Source organism: Lissotriton helveticus, chromosome 3_1, assembly GCF_964261635.1.
Source record: "Lissotriton helveticus chromosome 3_1, aLisHel1.1, whole genome shotgun sequence".
Classification (NCBI taxonomy): Eukaryota; Metazoa; Chordata; class Amphibia; order Caudata; family Salamandridae; genus Lissotriton; species Lissotriton helveticus.
In genome coordinates this window covers 1,040,091,322-1,040,107,693 of record NC_136061.1, presented here as the reverse complement: position 1 = coordinate 1,040,107,693, position 16,372 = coordinate 1,040,091,322, and the positions used below count along the sequence as shown (strand labels likewise).

Sequence of the window (16,372 nt, the reverse complement as noted above, 5' to 3'; positions counted from 1 at the left end):
CAAAAGAGCAGACCCAGCCTAGAAACTTCTAGTACCGTGAACAGATATTGCAGTTCCACTCCTTATCTCTACCATCGACAGAATGATAGTGCCCAGGAAGAACTAAACAGCAAACCTCTGTTACCAAGGACTTCATTCCAGTTCTAAGTGTAGCTCTGCCTCGATCCTCACTCCAGTGTCTGGGTCTCCACCCTCCAGCTATTGGAATGTAAGCAATACACTGTCAGCAGCTTCGGAAGCTGTATCCACCCAAGTTGGTGTGCCAGTCTAAATCAAAGGTTCCTAATAGTTTGGGAGTAGGACTCTGCATTTTGCGAGTCTGACTAATTTTACATATCCCCTTTGCATACACACGGATTGTCAGCCTAAAGAACTGGGGTTCACAGAACTGAAACACGAAAGTTGTCTGTAAACCACACTCTCCTTTAACACAGAACAGGGCATGAGGCCATACTAATGATTCATAAAAACCTGTTAAACTGCTACCACTATTATATAGGACTACCCAAGGATACGGACAGCAGTCCCATGTCATTAATGTCTCCAGGTCCATGTCTCCAGGTCATAGATTTTGCACCTTTGTTACTATGGGCAGGCCTAGGCCTCTGTGCCAGCGCCAGATTGACTTGATTGCAGTCAGGATTCCAATTCACATGCAGTTGTTCACTCAGGGCAGTGGTGCGTGCCCATTTATCATGCAGGGGATATTCCAGTGTAACACTGGTGTTTATTGCGGGATAACAGCAATATACACTGTGTGAGATTAAAACCCAAAACACTCATATTACGCTGGCAAAAACATCAGACTGTCTATGAAATGTTATGTGCTAGATGATTACCTTTTCTGTATCGTTTTTGGCCACTATAGGTGTGGCAGGGTATACTCAGACATGAGTCCCTTTCTCACTGCTCCATCAGGATTCAAGCAAGCCGGGCCGAAGAGGCTGAAATGCCAGAAACCGGTCCCCGGTAGCTTGTCTCCTTTCTGGTGAAGAATTGGCTTGGTAGTTTGGTCTGCCCTGTTCCCATGATGCACTGGGCCAGGGACAGACTAATTTGCATATAGCCAGGTTCTGAGCTGGGATGGGGCAGTGAGATAAATAACGGTGATGGATCAAGCCCTGATCTTTGGACTGGGTAAGAGTGGTCTGCTTAATTCAGACACTCTGTTCATCACCACCCCCTTTTCTGTATCGTTTTTGGCCACTATAGGTGTGGCAGGGTATACTCAGACATGAGTCCCTTTCTCACTGCTCCATCAGGATTCAAGCAAGCCGGGCCGAAGAGGCTGAAATGCCAGAAACCGGTCCCCGGTAGCTTGTCTCCTTTCTGGTGAAGAATTGGCTTGGTAGTTTGGTCTGCCCTGTTCCCATGATGCACTGGGCCAGGGACAGACTAATTTGCATATAGCCAGGTTCTGAGCTGGGATGGGGCAGTGAGATAAATAACGGTGATGGATCAAGCCCTGATCTTTGGACTGGGTAAGAGTGGTCTGCTTAATTCAGACACTCTGTTCATCACCACCCCCTTTTCTGTATCGTTTTTGGCCACTATAGGTGTGGCAGGGTATACTCAGACATGAGTCCCTTTCTCACTGCTCCATCAGGATTCAAGCAAGCCGGGCCGAAGAGGCTGAAATGCCAGAAACCGGTCCCCGGTAGCTTGTCTCCTTTCTGGTGAAGAATTGGCTTGGTAGTTTGGTCTGCCCTGTTCCCATGATGCACTGGGCCAGGGACAGACTAATTTGCATATAGCCAGGTTCTGAGCTGGGATGGGGCAGTGAGATAAATAACGGTGATGGATCAAGCCCTGATCTTTGGACTGGGTAAGAGTGGTCTGCTTAATTCAGACACTCTGTTCATCACCACCCCCTTTTCTGTATTGTTTTTGGCCACTATAGGTGTGGCAGGGTATACTCAGACATGAGTCCCTTTCTCACTGCTCCATCAGGATTCATAGCAAGCCGGGCCGAAGAGGCTGAAATGCCAGAAACCGGTCCCCGGTAGCTTGTCTCCTTTCTGGTGAAGAATTGGCTTGGTAGTTTGGTCTGCCCTGTTCCCATGATGCACTGGGCCAGGGACAGACTAATTTGCATATAGCCAGGTTCTGAGCTGGGATGGGGCAGTGAGATAAATAACGGTGATGGATCAAGCCCTGATCTTTGGACTGGGTAAGAGTGGTCTGCTTAATTCAGACACTCTGTTCATCACCACCCCCTTTTCTGTATCGTTTTTGGCCACTATAGGTGTGGCAGGGTATACTCAGACATGAGTCCCTTTCTCACTGCTCCATCAGGATTCAAGCAAGCCGGGCCGAAGAGGCTGAAATGCCAGAAACCGGTCCCCGGTAGCTTGTCTTCTTTCTGGTGAAGAATTGGCTTGGTAGTTTGGTCTGCCCTGTTCCCATGATGCACTGGGCCAGGGACAGACTAATTTGCATATAGCCAGGTTCTGAGCTGGGATGGGGCAGTGAGATAAATAACGGTGATGGATCAAGCCCTGATCTTTGGACTGGGTAAGAGTGGTCTGCTTAATTCAGACACTCTGTTCATCACCACCCCCTTTTCTGTATCGTTTTTGGCCACTATAGGTGTGGCAGGGTATACTCAGACATGAGTCCCTTTCTCACTGCTCCATCAGGATTCAAGCAAGCCGGGCCGAAGAGGCTGAAATGCCAGAAACCGGTCCCCGGTAGCTTGTCTCCTTTCTGGTGAAGAATTGGCTTGGTAGTTTGGTCTGCCCTGTTCCCATGATGCACTGGGCCAGGGACAGACTAATTTGCATATAGCCAGGTTCTGAGCTGGGATGGGGCAGTGAGATAAATAACGGTGATGGATAAAGCCCTGATCTTTGGACTGGGTAAGAGTGGTCTGCTTAATTCAGACACTCTGTTCATCACCACCCCCTTTTCTGTATCGTTTTTGGCCACTATAGGTGTGGCAGGGTATACTCAGACATGAGTCCCTTTCTCACTGCTCCATCAGGATTCAAGCAAGCCGGGCCGAAGAGGCTGAAATGCCAGAAACCGGTCCCCGGTAGCTTGTCTCCTTTCTGGTGAAGAATTGGCTTGGTAGTTTGGTCTGCCCTGTTCCCATGATGCACTGGGCCAGGGACAGACTAATTTGCATATAGCCAGGTTCTGAGCTGGGATGGGGCAGTGAGATAAATAACGGTGATGGATCAAGCCCTGATCTTTGGACTGGGTAAGAGTGGTCTGCTTAATTCAGACACTCTGTTCATCACCACCCCCTTTTCTGTATCGAGATGATTACCTTAGGACATTGTTTAAATCTATACTGGTGAGAGACCAGAGAGTACCAACTAGGGATGTCTCCAGGAACTGGGTTCTCGGGCACCTAAAACAGGGGAGGGTACTTGGGGAGAAAGCAGAAACAGAAAGTCGCCATCCTATACAAACATCAAAAGCGCTTTGAATCTGATGTTGAAGGTGACACTTCAACTAACCATAACACTGAATCAAGCACTCCTAAAAGGGATTTTATAATGCCGAAGGATTTGGAACACTGGTGCAAAAATGTCAACAGACACACAACATTTGAGAAAGCTCTTGAGCATATATCCTATTTATCTTCGCCACCAATGTGACGCTAGGAATGCCCTTCCTCGCGTGCCCGGGTTCATGGGCGGGTATCACCGTAGTGTTTATTCAAAGAGAATACACTTCCACCATCCAAAAGCATAGAAATGAGCCACACCATCAGGTAATCTGATAGATATTTCATTTCAGCAGGCTGTCTGTCATGACTCGTTTCGACCCAATCAGGGTCTTGATCACATAAATTTAGGACTGGTCAGTTGCTTTTTAAACTGCAATGAACAGTGAGAACGGACTACAAGTGGATAATGATTGCACCAGATGACATGCAATTGAGTATAAGCCAGCGACATATGAAATACTTTGATCTTAATATCATCAGAAGTTCTCACACTCCAATATTATCAATGTCCCAAACTCGGTTCTTAGTGCTTTACAGTAATGGATATAATTAAGAATTGAGTTTGGGACATAGTGGATATGAGTCCCATTGGTGCAGTGGAATATGGGCATTGTATTTTTTCTAAACGAATGGAGAAGTGAAAATTGTGTATAATTTAATTTATGAAGCCAGTATGTTTATTGATAATATCGGAGTGTGAACTTCGGATGATATTGAGATCAAAGTCTTTTGTGTGCGGTGCTGGTTATATTAATGTGCGTGCTAAAAAAAGAAACATAGAAGTTCATTAATTTACTTGCACAAAACCATAGAAATTCAGCAGTTAAAGTTATACTTGTAGTTAAACTAATCTGAAGAAACTATACCTTGTGCAATGAAGTAACGTGAGAAGACGCATAGTTTCTTAGCATAAGTTTGACTGTAAGTATAACTATAACTGCTGAATTTCTATGGTTTTGTGCAAGTAAATTAAGAATCTAACTATAACGTAACTGTAACCTTTGTTTTTTTCCAGTGAATTTCTATGGTTTGTTTTTAGCGCGCACATTAATATAACCAGCACCGGGCACAAAAGACTTTGATCTCAATATGATTTTGTGCCAAGTCAATTCAGAACCTAACTATAATGTCCCTGTAACCCTCACCATGCTCTATTGATTACCCCACATATTGCATCAGTCATGACATCTTCTATAACTTCATTGATATAATCACTTCAACATTTGCTGAAAAATATTGAGGAAAAAACACTGTATTGCGGGGGTGTTACTTATTGTTACCCTAGGGCACAAATCATCTGATGCTTTGTTTTGTCAGCACAGTTACAGGCCACATCTTAGTTTTTGGTATCTTAAGTTTTAATACCTGTCCCTCACAACCTTCACCACAATGTAGAAATGTGTTGTCTCTCCGGAATCTAGAAGCAAAACATATGTAATAGTGACTGCTACAGCGATTGAAGCAGTCATTGGCAGCTCTTAATGCCCTATGTAACTCGTAATTGGCATTTTTTCAAAAGTCAACAAATGCATTATTTTAACGTGATTATATTTAAAAAAAATTGGTTAAAAAGAGTATTAGAGAATCTACCTAGACCTGCAGAATTATTATAGTGGTTGTTAATGATGAAAATGGGTGTGTTGTTTAATAAAATTACAGGTAAGAAACCTTTCCGTCATACATATGTGGATGGCAACCGATGCACGTGTTTGTTTCTTTGATTGCCTAAAATAAAAGGCAGATTTGCTTAATGAATGACAAAAGTGCAGCTTGTACATTAATGAAAGAGTCTGGTTGTTAATTTAAAAAATACTTATTTTTTGATTTATAAGGTTCAACTTTCTTCATCAAATTCTCTACCGTCATTACCTCCTCCTCCTCCGACTGGAATTGAATCAAGTCTTTCAGGACTTTCTATTGCATCAAACCCATCCACGGTTGGAAATGTTCCAAGTACAGGTTTGTGACTTCTGCCAGATTGTTCTCCTTTTTTATTTTTTTATTGTAAAAGAATATAGCAGATATATACAATAGTCAAATTGCAACAAGGGTGATTTGCATATGGCCATGTCTGAACTGGGGTGGTGTGGAGTGCAAAAAAACGATGGATTTAGGCCCAGTGCCTCATGAGAACAGTCCAGCCCGAACTGCCAAGCCATGTCTTCCCTGGACCGGAATCAAGCATCCTAGGACCGGCCATGTCTGAACTGGGGTGGCTTGGTGAGCAAACTAACGATGGATTAAACCCAGTTCTGTGACTGGGGGTGAATGTTTTGCCAGTGTGCAACATTCCGTCCATCATCTTGTGTGTTTTGATGTCTACAGACACTGCATGCGGTATAGGTAAGTTACCCCTACAGCAGGCTTACAGCCCTAAGACAGGGTGCACTATACTACATGTGTGGACATATCTCCTTGAGGAGATATACCCCTGTGATGTCTAAGTTGATTCTTATATATTACAAGTGAACAGGTACGCCATTTTAAGTACATTTGCTGGACACTGGTATTTATGAGTTCCCCAGTTACATGATGGCTTCACTGAAACCAAGGATGTTTGGTATCCAATATCTTGTATTATTAAACCCACACTGATTACAGTGTTGGATTTATAAATACATGCATGCCTGATGGCACCTTAGAGGTGCCCCCTGAAAACCTACTGACTACTAGTGTACTGGCTGAATGATGTAGAGCAGCCTGCCACCACAGACATTTTTCTGACCCTTTACACCTCTCCGGGGGCAGAAACAATGCCTGTTCCAGCTGGAGGTGTTGTCACCTCCTCCAAGGAGGATGCCTAAGTGATCAGCATATGAAGGAAGGAGGCTGCAAAGGCTTCTGCTGCCTTTGACATGTTGACCAGGCATTCCCCAGAACTGGGAAATGTCACCCCTGCCCCTGGCCCATTTGGTACCAGGACAGGTGGAATCAGGAGGTGTGTTCTCTATCAGGCTAGCCCCTTCCCTAAGGTGGACTACGTGATGTGAATACGAAACTTAGAATTTCACTATCTTGGTTTTGGTGGAATTATTCTCACTGGGTCAGGGTTAAGTCAACTTATCCCAACAAGCGGTCATATAGAGTGTGTAGTCACCCTAAAGGGAAGTAGCCCATTGGCTATCACCTGTCACTCCCCTTAACACCCCTAAATTTAGTTTTTTGGTGCACTCCTGATGCCAGGATGCGGATATCAAAGGATCCAGAAGAAGAGGAGAAACAAGAGGCTCGATGCAACGAAAACTGTAGACTGCTGTGGACTTTAGGCACCAAAACCTGCCGGCACCATTCTCGAGTGACTCGCCCTGCAGCTGAGCATATACCAAGAACCCCGGTAGACTGCAAGCCCTTTGCAAATTGACAGAAGTCTCCCTTGGAATAGAGGAGCTACTCCCCTGCAGTCCGCAGGCACCGAAGAAGCAGAGTCCGGTTTACTAGGTTGCCGCTCACAGCCTGCCCGACTTAGCATCCCCCCAGGAAGAGGCACCTCTGCTCCTAAAGGTCAGATCAGACCCCCCCTACCGGGTGAGAGGACACCAGGACCGACCAGTGCCATACATGACCAATATCCGGGATACCTAACCCTTTGCAACAGCCAAGGTCTGTTTAAGTCCAGTCGGGACTCTAACAGCTTCCAGACTTAGCAGTTGACGAGGGACATCGGCACCACAGAGACCCACTTCCAGAGTGGCCCAGCTGCACTCCTGTTTTCTGCACCCTCAACCTGCAAGACCAACAACCGCAAGGATCTAGGATGCGGAGTCCAGCCGACCTATCCACTCTTCGCCCGAGCACCCGGGCTGGGATGCTGACAAACCGGCTGTACCCCCTTGTTTCCAGGACCATTGTGACCCAAGCCCTCTGTTGGGAGCACCCAGACTTGTCCACAAGTCCCCCTCTGCAGTATGTTTCTAGATTGGTCCCCTTCTTTCCACCTGCTTAGCCCGCAAAGCTACCAACCCAACCAGCACCCGGATACCCCAGGGCAGATAACGAGTAACTGCTGGTGGTACTCTTGACCTTGACTCCACGACCCTAAGTTGCAAAAGAGCCTCCCAGAAACCCACTTTAAATAACTGTATGCTACATATGCCTTTTTTCTTATAAGAAAGCATTGCTAGGTAAAGACGCATTTAAGTGAACATATTACTTACATGTAAATATTTATATTTTAAAAAGTACTTGCTGCATAACGAAGTTCTTGGTATCAAAATGTATGTACAAATACGACTTATTTTTCTAAATTGTTTTTTCTTTTTTTCTTGTGTGTCTCATTTATTACCTCTGTGTGTACAACAAATGCTTATCACTACCCTTTGATGATCCTAAACTGCTCTCCCACACTACTACAAAAGAGAGCATTAAGTGTTATCATTTTTAAATCTGTAAACTAGAAAGGGCTGCCTCGACTCTTTACACAGTGTACTTCATTTTGGTCCACTATATAAAGAACCAGCTTCCCTCAGCCAGTAAAATATATTACCCCTCTCATCTCTGAGGCTTGTTATAAGATTTGTACTACTCTTGTCTCTCAGCTGAAATGGGAAAAGATGTCTCCTTCTCTTCGCTGTTCTCGGAACTTGACAGACCTTTTGCCCTATACGCAAGACAGGTCCTGTCCCAGATCCTAGCTCCTTTTGTTCAGCTTCATCCTTAACATAGTTATTTTCTTAAATGTAGCCATTGCAATATTAGGGTCCTTATTGGACTGGAGCAGTAGTGAGTACTCTAATTCTAATTCAATGAGCTCCTGTTGCATTAAACTTTGCAGTTCATTCTGTCCTGCTCTTGTAAATAACAAAGCTAGTGGTCTAACCCGCTAACAAACGATTTGAGAGCATCCCAAATCATATTGTTATTATTCGACCCTGGATTGACACAGATAAAGTCCCACAGAACGGACCCATATAATTAATATAATCTTTATCTAGTTGTAGTTCGCGATGAAAGATCCACTTATACAATGTTAATATTATTCAATTCACTTGTTTTAAGGCATAATGAAAGCGACATATGGTCCGAAAATGGGTTTAAGTTGAATTGCTAATGATGGTAGAATACTATAACTCACGAAAAACATACTTATACGAGAAGTTGAGTGATGGGTTGCTGAGTGAAATGTGAAACCAGGCTTACTTGTCATACATCCGCGTACATAAGTAGTTGAGTCTACCCCGGATGACGAGTCAGGTTAAAGTTCCCACACATAACTACAGGTGCCTGCCATTTACTACACTCCCCCAAATGTTTTTTAGATGTGACTGGGTCATCTATATTGTTGGCATAAATGGTGCACACTGTCACCTGAATCCTTCCAGTCCCTATGTGAGCAATCTGCCATCTCCCCCAGGCTATCCACTTGAACCCAATAAGTGGCCCACTCCTTCCCCCTTGTTAGTAATGCCACCCCCTATGAGGAGCATCCCTCACAGCTGCTGCAAGAGTGTGATAGCCAAGGTTGTTTCATTTATGTATTTCCCAGGTTGTAAGTGAGTCTCCTGAACACATAAGAGCTGGGGCTTAAGTATACGTATCTCCTCTCTAACATATCTTATCCTGGTTGCAGAATGAATGCAGGCCATTGACTTCCAACAGAGAATATTCACATCCTGATTATGATTACCAAACATGTTATCTATTGATAAGGAAATACTTTTTTCTCTACGCACAGCATAACAATTGATTAATGCAATCCAATGTGTGCTACGTCTTTACCTTTTCTTTCATCTTTCCCCCCTCCCCTGACTCCAGTTCGACCCACCCCTCCCAAAGCCCCCCTGCACCCAATCCCATCCCTGCCCCACTTTGCCCAACAGGATCCGGGACCCATCAGAGTGGGTGCACACCAGAGACTCACATCAGATGGGCGGTTAATGGCACAACTCACGGCCAGTTAGCCCCCACCACCCCAGCCAAAAGCCAGAATGCTAGATATATATCCTTGGCACCTGAAGCCCCAAAAGAAAGATAAAGAAAGGGAGATCCCGATACCCAAGACCAAACTTATCTATATGAATCCGCATTTTCCCGAGCTTGTGATACATTAATTAGCCCTGAACCAAAAGCAGAATAAATTAACCGCATGCGTGCAGGCGGAAATCCGCCCGTACGCTGGGTTTTTCAAAATCGCACTTTACGTGACGAGCTGGGCTCGTCATGAGCGTGCGAGGAGGCTACCTCATGACGAGCCCAGCTCGCCATCAGCGTCGAAGGGGTTAGGAAGGAAAAGCTTGTCACAAAAAGCAGTTCACTGCTACCTAATTCCATTTTCATAGAAGGTGAACAAACGAGAAAATAATTCATTCAATGTTTGCCCTGAACCATTGTTTCAGTAAATCTTGTCCTTTTTCCGGGCCTTGACAGTGTATTGTCTGGCCTTTCCAAGAGACGTTTAAAATTGCTGATTCCAATAAGGAGACGATAAAATCCAATGTTTTAAAAGCAGAAATCATTTCCCGCAGGCGCTATCTGCGCTCAACAGCCAAAAGTCAGATCTCACAAAAAATTGATAACATAGGCCTTAACTGGTCTACCAGGGTGAACCAGTTGGAATATTTTTTGCCTAAACATAAAATTCAGAATGAAGATCAGGATGGCATGAGGGTACTGCACTGCATGCCCTTTATTAGGTTTGCATAAAGGAAATCTGTGCAACCTTTGGATCTGACAGTCACAGTCCCAGTCGCTAAGTTGAAGGAATAACTACCGAAACAAATGGACAAAATATCCTGTGGGATCATCCCCCTCATTGCCCCCATGATCTCCGATGCACGTAGATTGTTCCTACTCTTCTTTGAGTTTCTGAGACCTAAGCGGCATCCTGGAGGCATGCTGACTCGCACATTCCTTAGTGATTTTTGTTGATTCTGTGAGCCCAACTGTTTGACATTCTTTGTCATTAAAATGACTATGCAGTATATCCATGTTTTTGACAAACAACTATGCAGTATATCCATGTTAATAACTTTTTGCGCTGTAACCTGTGTTTTTAAATGAGAAGCCTTTAAAGACCTGCAGTCCTTTAGCCTTCGGCCCATGTGTGTGACGCATTTTGCACCTGTACTGGCGGCATATCATGTGGCTCAGAATTGCACTCTGGGAGAGGCTTTCCTAGTCTTGGGTTGAGCAACCTGATCATCTACAAGAATTGCAAGGGTTGCATCCCAGATGGTATAATTGTAAGCAAGAACCCTAGGCAGTCATACTGTTCAATTAATCTAACAACTCATCATACCAACATCATCATGATATTTAGGAACTCAGCATGAATACAGTGTAACTATATTAAAACATATTTTTATTTGACTTATTTTAAAAAAAGTAATAAACAGTTCATAAATACAAAAGTAACATGATTTTCAATGTAATAAAAATCACAAAGATAACAAGGAACAAACATAATTTGGAAGGGATAAGATGCAACATTAATTCATAATAAATACATAATGAAAAGGTGGCTATGAGGTAGGTCTTCTCAACGCGTGTTTCGGCACTAGAAGCGCCTTCATCCAGGAGTGCCACAACTTTGTCCTACTGTAGTGTAGTTCCTATCATCCCAATAGGCTCTGCGCATTGGAATAATACCTACAGCAGTAAAGGCCTAGGCCAGACGTTAACTAGGTCTACTACTGTCGATACTAGACTTAAAGTTTTGGGTTTGCCAGCTTAGCTCAGAGTTCACTAGAAACTTTCTCGAATGTTCAAGGAGGACTTAACTTCCCTGATTAGACAAGAAGGGATTTAGTTTCTGACAACCATAGAACATGACAACTTTGCTCTCCCCTAATCAAGAGTATATCTCGAGAGTCGTGTGAACAAAAGGCAATTTATTTTACTCAGTCAGTACGTGCATTCTTAGTCTCATCAGAATGTAGAGAAAAGGAAGAGACGGGCGTGTTCAATAAAAAGGTGTTATTTATTGATCAGTCTCTATTCTCATACAAGAGAAATGGATCGATATTATTGCAATACTTATAGTTAAGTAAAGTGCATACATTAAAAGCAATAGTATAAAATAATACTGTAAAAACATTGATATGGTTTCTAAGCCATAAGATGTTTTAAAATGAATAAAATAAATTACATACACATATACATTTGACTAAACGTGCTCAACTGGTGTTTCTAGATACGCCTACCCCGTGTACCTGACCTAAGCCTAATACGTGGGCGGGAATAGAAAGTTACAGTTTAAGTTAAGTTTGTTTTTGCCAAGTGAATAACTAAAGAATTCTCTGCGAGGGGTTATTCAGTTCTGTACCTGGAAGTTAGGATGAATGAGGAATGGTATCTCTCTCTCTGGTCTCGATATTCCAGGCTGCCTGCGAGGGCTACCCGGAAACGCCGGTGCTGGAATTCTCGGCAGGAGAAAGCAGCTTCTCTCAGCGCGTCAGGAAGGCGGGGCTGCTGCCAGCGGGGTCTGCTCTGCTCTTGGCTTCGGCAAGTATGGCTGCTCCGTCTCGTCACCACGCGTGTGTTTGCATAGGGCAAGATCGGTAATATTTATACCTTTAAGGTACCGAGATTGACGTAAGGATGGACATAGATACGTCAATAAGGATGTCATACGACTTGCTCGTTAGCACATTCTTTTACTGAAGTTCTCGGTGAAATCAAAACAATGGCCGCAGGGTTTTGCCCAGGTTGTCATAGGTTTGATTTGTTATGAGAACTCCGTATGCCTTATCAGGGGCTGGAGGAATATCGCTTGTCTAATTAGATCGCAAGCGTTATGACCTAATCAGATAACACGTTCCTGTGCCGTAGTGTGACTGCGTCAGATAACGGTATCTGCATCATGGGGGTTTTCTGCCTCATGGGCTGACTGCTAGTTAACTTGTTGGTTTGTTTAACTAGAATAGGGTCAGGAATAGGGGGATCGATTCAGAACCTATAGGAATACATGACACCCACTCCACGCTAACTATGGACATATTTACTAATCTAGGCATAGTATAACATAGTACAACATACTATAGAGTAGTGTGTATACCTTACCACCCCAAAATACATAAATGCATTTTGAAATTCTTCAAATATACGGAAAATTTGCAGACATATATATTGTATGCACTCAAGCTATGGAATAATGCTAAAGTAATCACGCATTTGTATACATTATTGCTTATTTGGTATATGAGAATTACACATGAAATGGTTTCTTAAATACAGAAAAAAGTTTCGAGACCATTCCATCACAGAATAAAATATTTGTGAACATACCAGCGGGCAGCTAAAGTCTATAAAGTATCTAAAAATAGAAATCTTAGTTCTTTAGGAATAGTTTCTTACTTTAAGCAGAAGATAAGTGTCCCGAAAAACCGAAAAAATGAATTGGGGCTTCTGAAAGAGTTGCTGTCCGTGAACTGGAGTGAAAAATAGTTCATGTGACTTTATTATTTAAATTTGAAGGCCGAATTCAGGGAACGCCGTGTGCGAGCTTGCTCAAAAGTCTCTATTTCTGTTTGGGTGAGAACATCATATCATTTAGGCTTTCGAAAAAACTGTCAACAGCTTCCTGGGAAAGTTCCACTAACTCGGAAATAGGTGTAATCATGCATTCTTGTGCATGATTGTCTCCATTGACATTCTGATTCGCATTGCTGACAGAAGGTCGTACCTGTTCGATGCTGCTTTCATCTTGAACTTCACTACCCATCAATCGCAGTGGTGAAGCTTCCACGAATGCCGTCATCAGGATTGGTAGCCTTTGAGGGCAGCACAAAGCATGAACCTTGATCGGGCTCAACAATGTTTCTGCATCCATCGGCGCATCCGATTGTAGCGTCAGACATGTGTCTAACACGCATTCTTCTCCGCATAGCAGACACCTTAATACAGGTAAAACACATCTTTGCCACATTGGTCGAAATGATAGAAACCAAGTCATGTTCAGGTCTCTAAGCCGGGAGAGTCCCAGGATTTTTGATATCCGGTCCCGGTATCCAATGGCTAGGATTGTTTCTTCTCTTGTCGCCAGAGTTTTGTCTGTGACATGGGTTGCCATAATGAAAAATAAGGACTAAGAATAGGATTCCTGCAATTAGTCCCAGGATCAGGGGAAGTCCGCCAAAAATCGAATGGACGAAATCTGGAAAAATACCCAGTATGGCTTTGAATGGTGTTAATGCCATTGAAAATACTGTCTTAAATACCTTTGAGACCCCATTGGTATCAGAAATATTTAAGATTTCATTCAGGATTTCCGCGAAATGTACGGGGGAATTAGTTGATAATAATGTATGTATCTCTGCAGTCGTCCTTGCGACTTGTAGATCATACGTCTCTTTTGATGACGAGAGCCTGGTAGGCGTCTAAAGAAGCACTGTTTTCATTCTGCTTAAAGTATCTATTCGAATAGAAGTAATTTTCAAATCGGGCCATGCCCTTGCCTCCCTATCTGGGAAGGAGCTGGGGAACAACGAGCGTCCACAGCACTTGACCTTCGCAGTAGTAGTTACTAGATAAGGAGTCCCGGGCATAAGACTACAACATCTGCGGTCTACAATTAGAATGTAACTCCCATTATAGAGTCTTTGAAAGAATGGTTCTATTTCTGTTGCAGGTGCGCCTTGCTGGTGACATGAAAGGTTGTATGAATTCCCTTCACAGGCTCCATGCAAACTAATTCCGTTACACAGAAGTGTGCCACTTAGTGACATCGCACAATTGTTGCCACTAAGAAACACTTTCTGTCCTATATTACTGACACATGCATGTGAATAGGGCAGGTTCCATGTTGTTTTAAGGTACCCCTTTCCCAATTTCTCGTACATGCCAGCCTGTATATATTTTTGGCAGTATTGAAACCTGAAGGTTGAGATTGGAATATTTATTATCCCATGTATTATCCATTCACTGACAGGTCGTTCTGACATTGTCACTGGTAATCTTTCGAGTTTTTCAATGCTCAAGATTGTATAATCAGCACCCTTTTGTGCCATACTGATTTGTCTATCAGTAAGGTTAAAGATTTGGAATAATGACGTTGTGTTGATTAGACGCCAAGGCACATAGCCTGAACGCAGATTTTGTAACGTCCAGCCAAGCTGTACAATAGAACGCAATTGTGACTGACCGTGTTGTAATAACAGTAAGTCTTGCGATAATATATCGATTGCTGAAGACACAATGCTGTCCAAAGAAAAAATTCTGGAGGACAGAGTCATTAACCCATTGTCCACTACAGAAAGTGATTTTTCCAAATTAATACGGTCTATTTCCCGTATTCTCTCTGCTGTTTCAATTTGAGTAACCTTCCAGGCCTCATTGTATGCTGCATATACAGAGGCTGCTATGAAACGCTTTTGACGCTGTTTGCGTGGTCCCATAGTGAAATCACGCAAGTCAGCACCATCAGTAAGTAAAGTTAGGTGTTGCTTAATTTCTGCCAGTGTGGAAGTTTGTAGCCATTGAAGGCATAATTTGCCCACACTGTAGGTGGTTATTATCCCTGGGTGATGTCTTTGAGGATATCTAGGGTCTGGGCTGGTCATTTTGAACCCCTGCGTTTTGTTCAGGAATCTGTCTTGACAGTTATTAGTATCTGTGGGCCAGATCAACCACTGTTTCCAATCAGGATGTGTTCTGTTTTGGTTTAATATATGGTTTACGTCTATCTCTTCATCTGTGTCAGAGTTATTGCTAAACATTGTTGGCTTTGGAATAGACGGTTTATTTAAATCTTTGATTTTGGCTAAGCCAAGACAGGTGGTCTGTTGAACAGTGTCATTTAAAAATATCATTTGTTCTGGGATCATGCAGGCTCTAAACAAAGCTTCTATACCCTGTACTTGCCAATCTTTTGTACCCCAAACACTTTTCAATTCAACATTTTTGTCCCAATAATCAAATCCAAAGGTATTCATTTTTCCAAAGAATGAGTCTGAATATAACAATTTTGTGTTGGTTATCATGGTCTTGGTCCCTGTCTTATTTGATAATTTAAAATAAAATGCTTCAGCATTACTTGTGTTAAAACCTGAAAAATATGAGTATTTGTCGTAAACGGTTCTTGAGCTCCCTTTTGGAGGTGTTGCACAATGTTCCCATTGATTATAGTTTAAAACATTTCTAGGTTGTGCAGATCTATGTAAAAAATGGTTACCATAGTGGTTATAACAGTACATACTATCATAATTTGAAGAACCCTGCAAATAATCATGTTTGGTAAATTTAGCAGACATTACTAAATCAGACATCATATTATTAATGCTTTCGAAGTCCCAATCATCAGCAAATGAGTTTGGTTTTACAAAGTCACTCAAGGAGATCTTAATTTGGTGTGGATATTTCAGGATCTCGACCGGACCATAAATTTCATAGTCAGTGTTGTCCCAGGCTACCCCACCAGGTATCGGATTGGCTGTGAAGTTGGCTGAAGAAAGTTCTCTTTTCTCGACGTGTGAAGATGTGTGTGGTTTGAGGATCAAGTTGATTTTCTGACTTGCTGTGTCCATTTTTGCATATTTTCCCTCAATAAAGCGTCCCAATGTTAGTATCATGATGAGCCAAAGTATGAGGATAAATGCACCAAAACCCACCCAAAATTCAATCCATGGAGAAATCAGATATGTTTCTTTCAGTTGTTTCAAAAGTTCCTTAGCTTTATCTTTAAAGGTTTTTGATGATGGCTGTGTCTTTGATTCACTGAAGCCTTCAGAGGAATCATCGAAGTTTATGAAGTATCCAGATGCTGTTCTGTCAATTGTTCCAATTGCTTCAGGATTACTGTTTCTTGCATTTTCACTTGGTACTTCATTATAGATTGGTGTGTCTCTGCTAAATGTTTTTATTTGGGTTTTCAGAGGTCTGAGTTCTATTGCATTGTTGCATAGTCCTTGTTGTTCTTCTGTAGGCGTTTCGAATGTGATGAGCCTCTTCGTTAGGACCTCTGTACTGGTAGCAAACCTTGGT

At 42.8% G+C, this 16,372-nt stretch overlaps 1 protein-coding gene across 1 annotated transcript in view; it reads left to right on the top strand.

Moving 5' to 3' along the window:
- The window catches only part of GORASP2 (golgi reassembly stacking protein 2), a 160,978-nt gene that overhangs the window by 57,292 nt on the left and 87,314 nt on the right, over positions 1-16,372 (top strand). Inside the window, exon 7 of the mRNA XM_078681586.1 lies at positions 5,290-5,416. Coding sequence (XP_078537712.1) covers positions 5,290-5,416 — 127 coding nt within the window. The remainder of the gene's footprint in view (positions 1-5,289; positions 5,417-16,372) is intronic.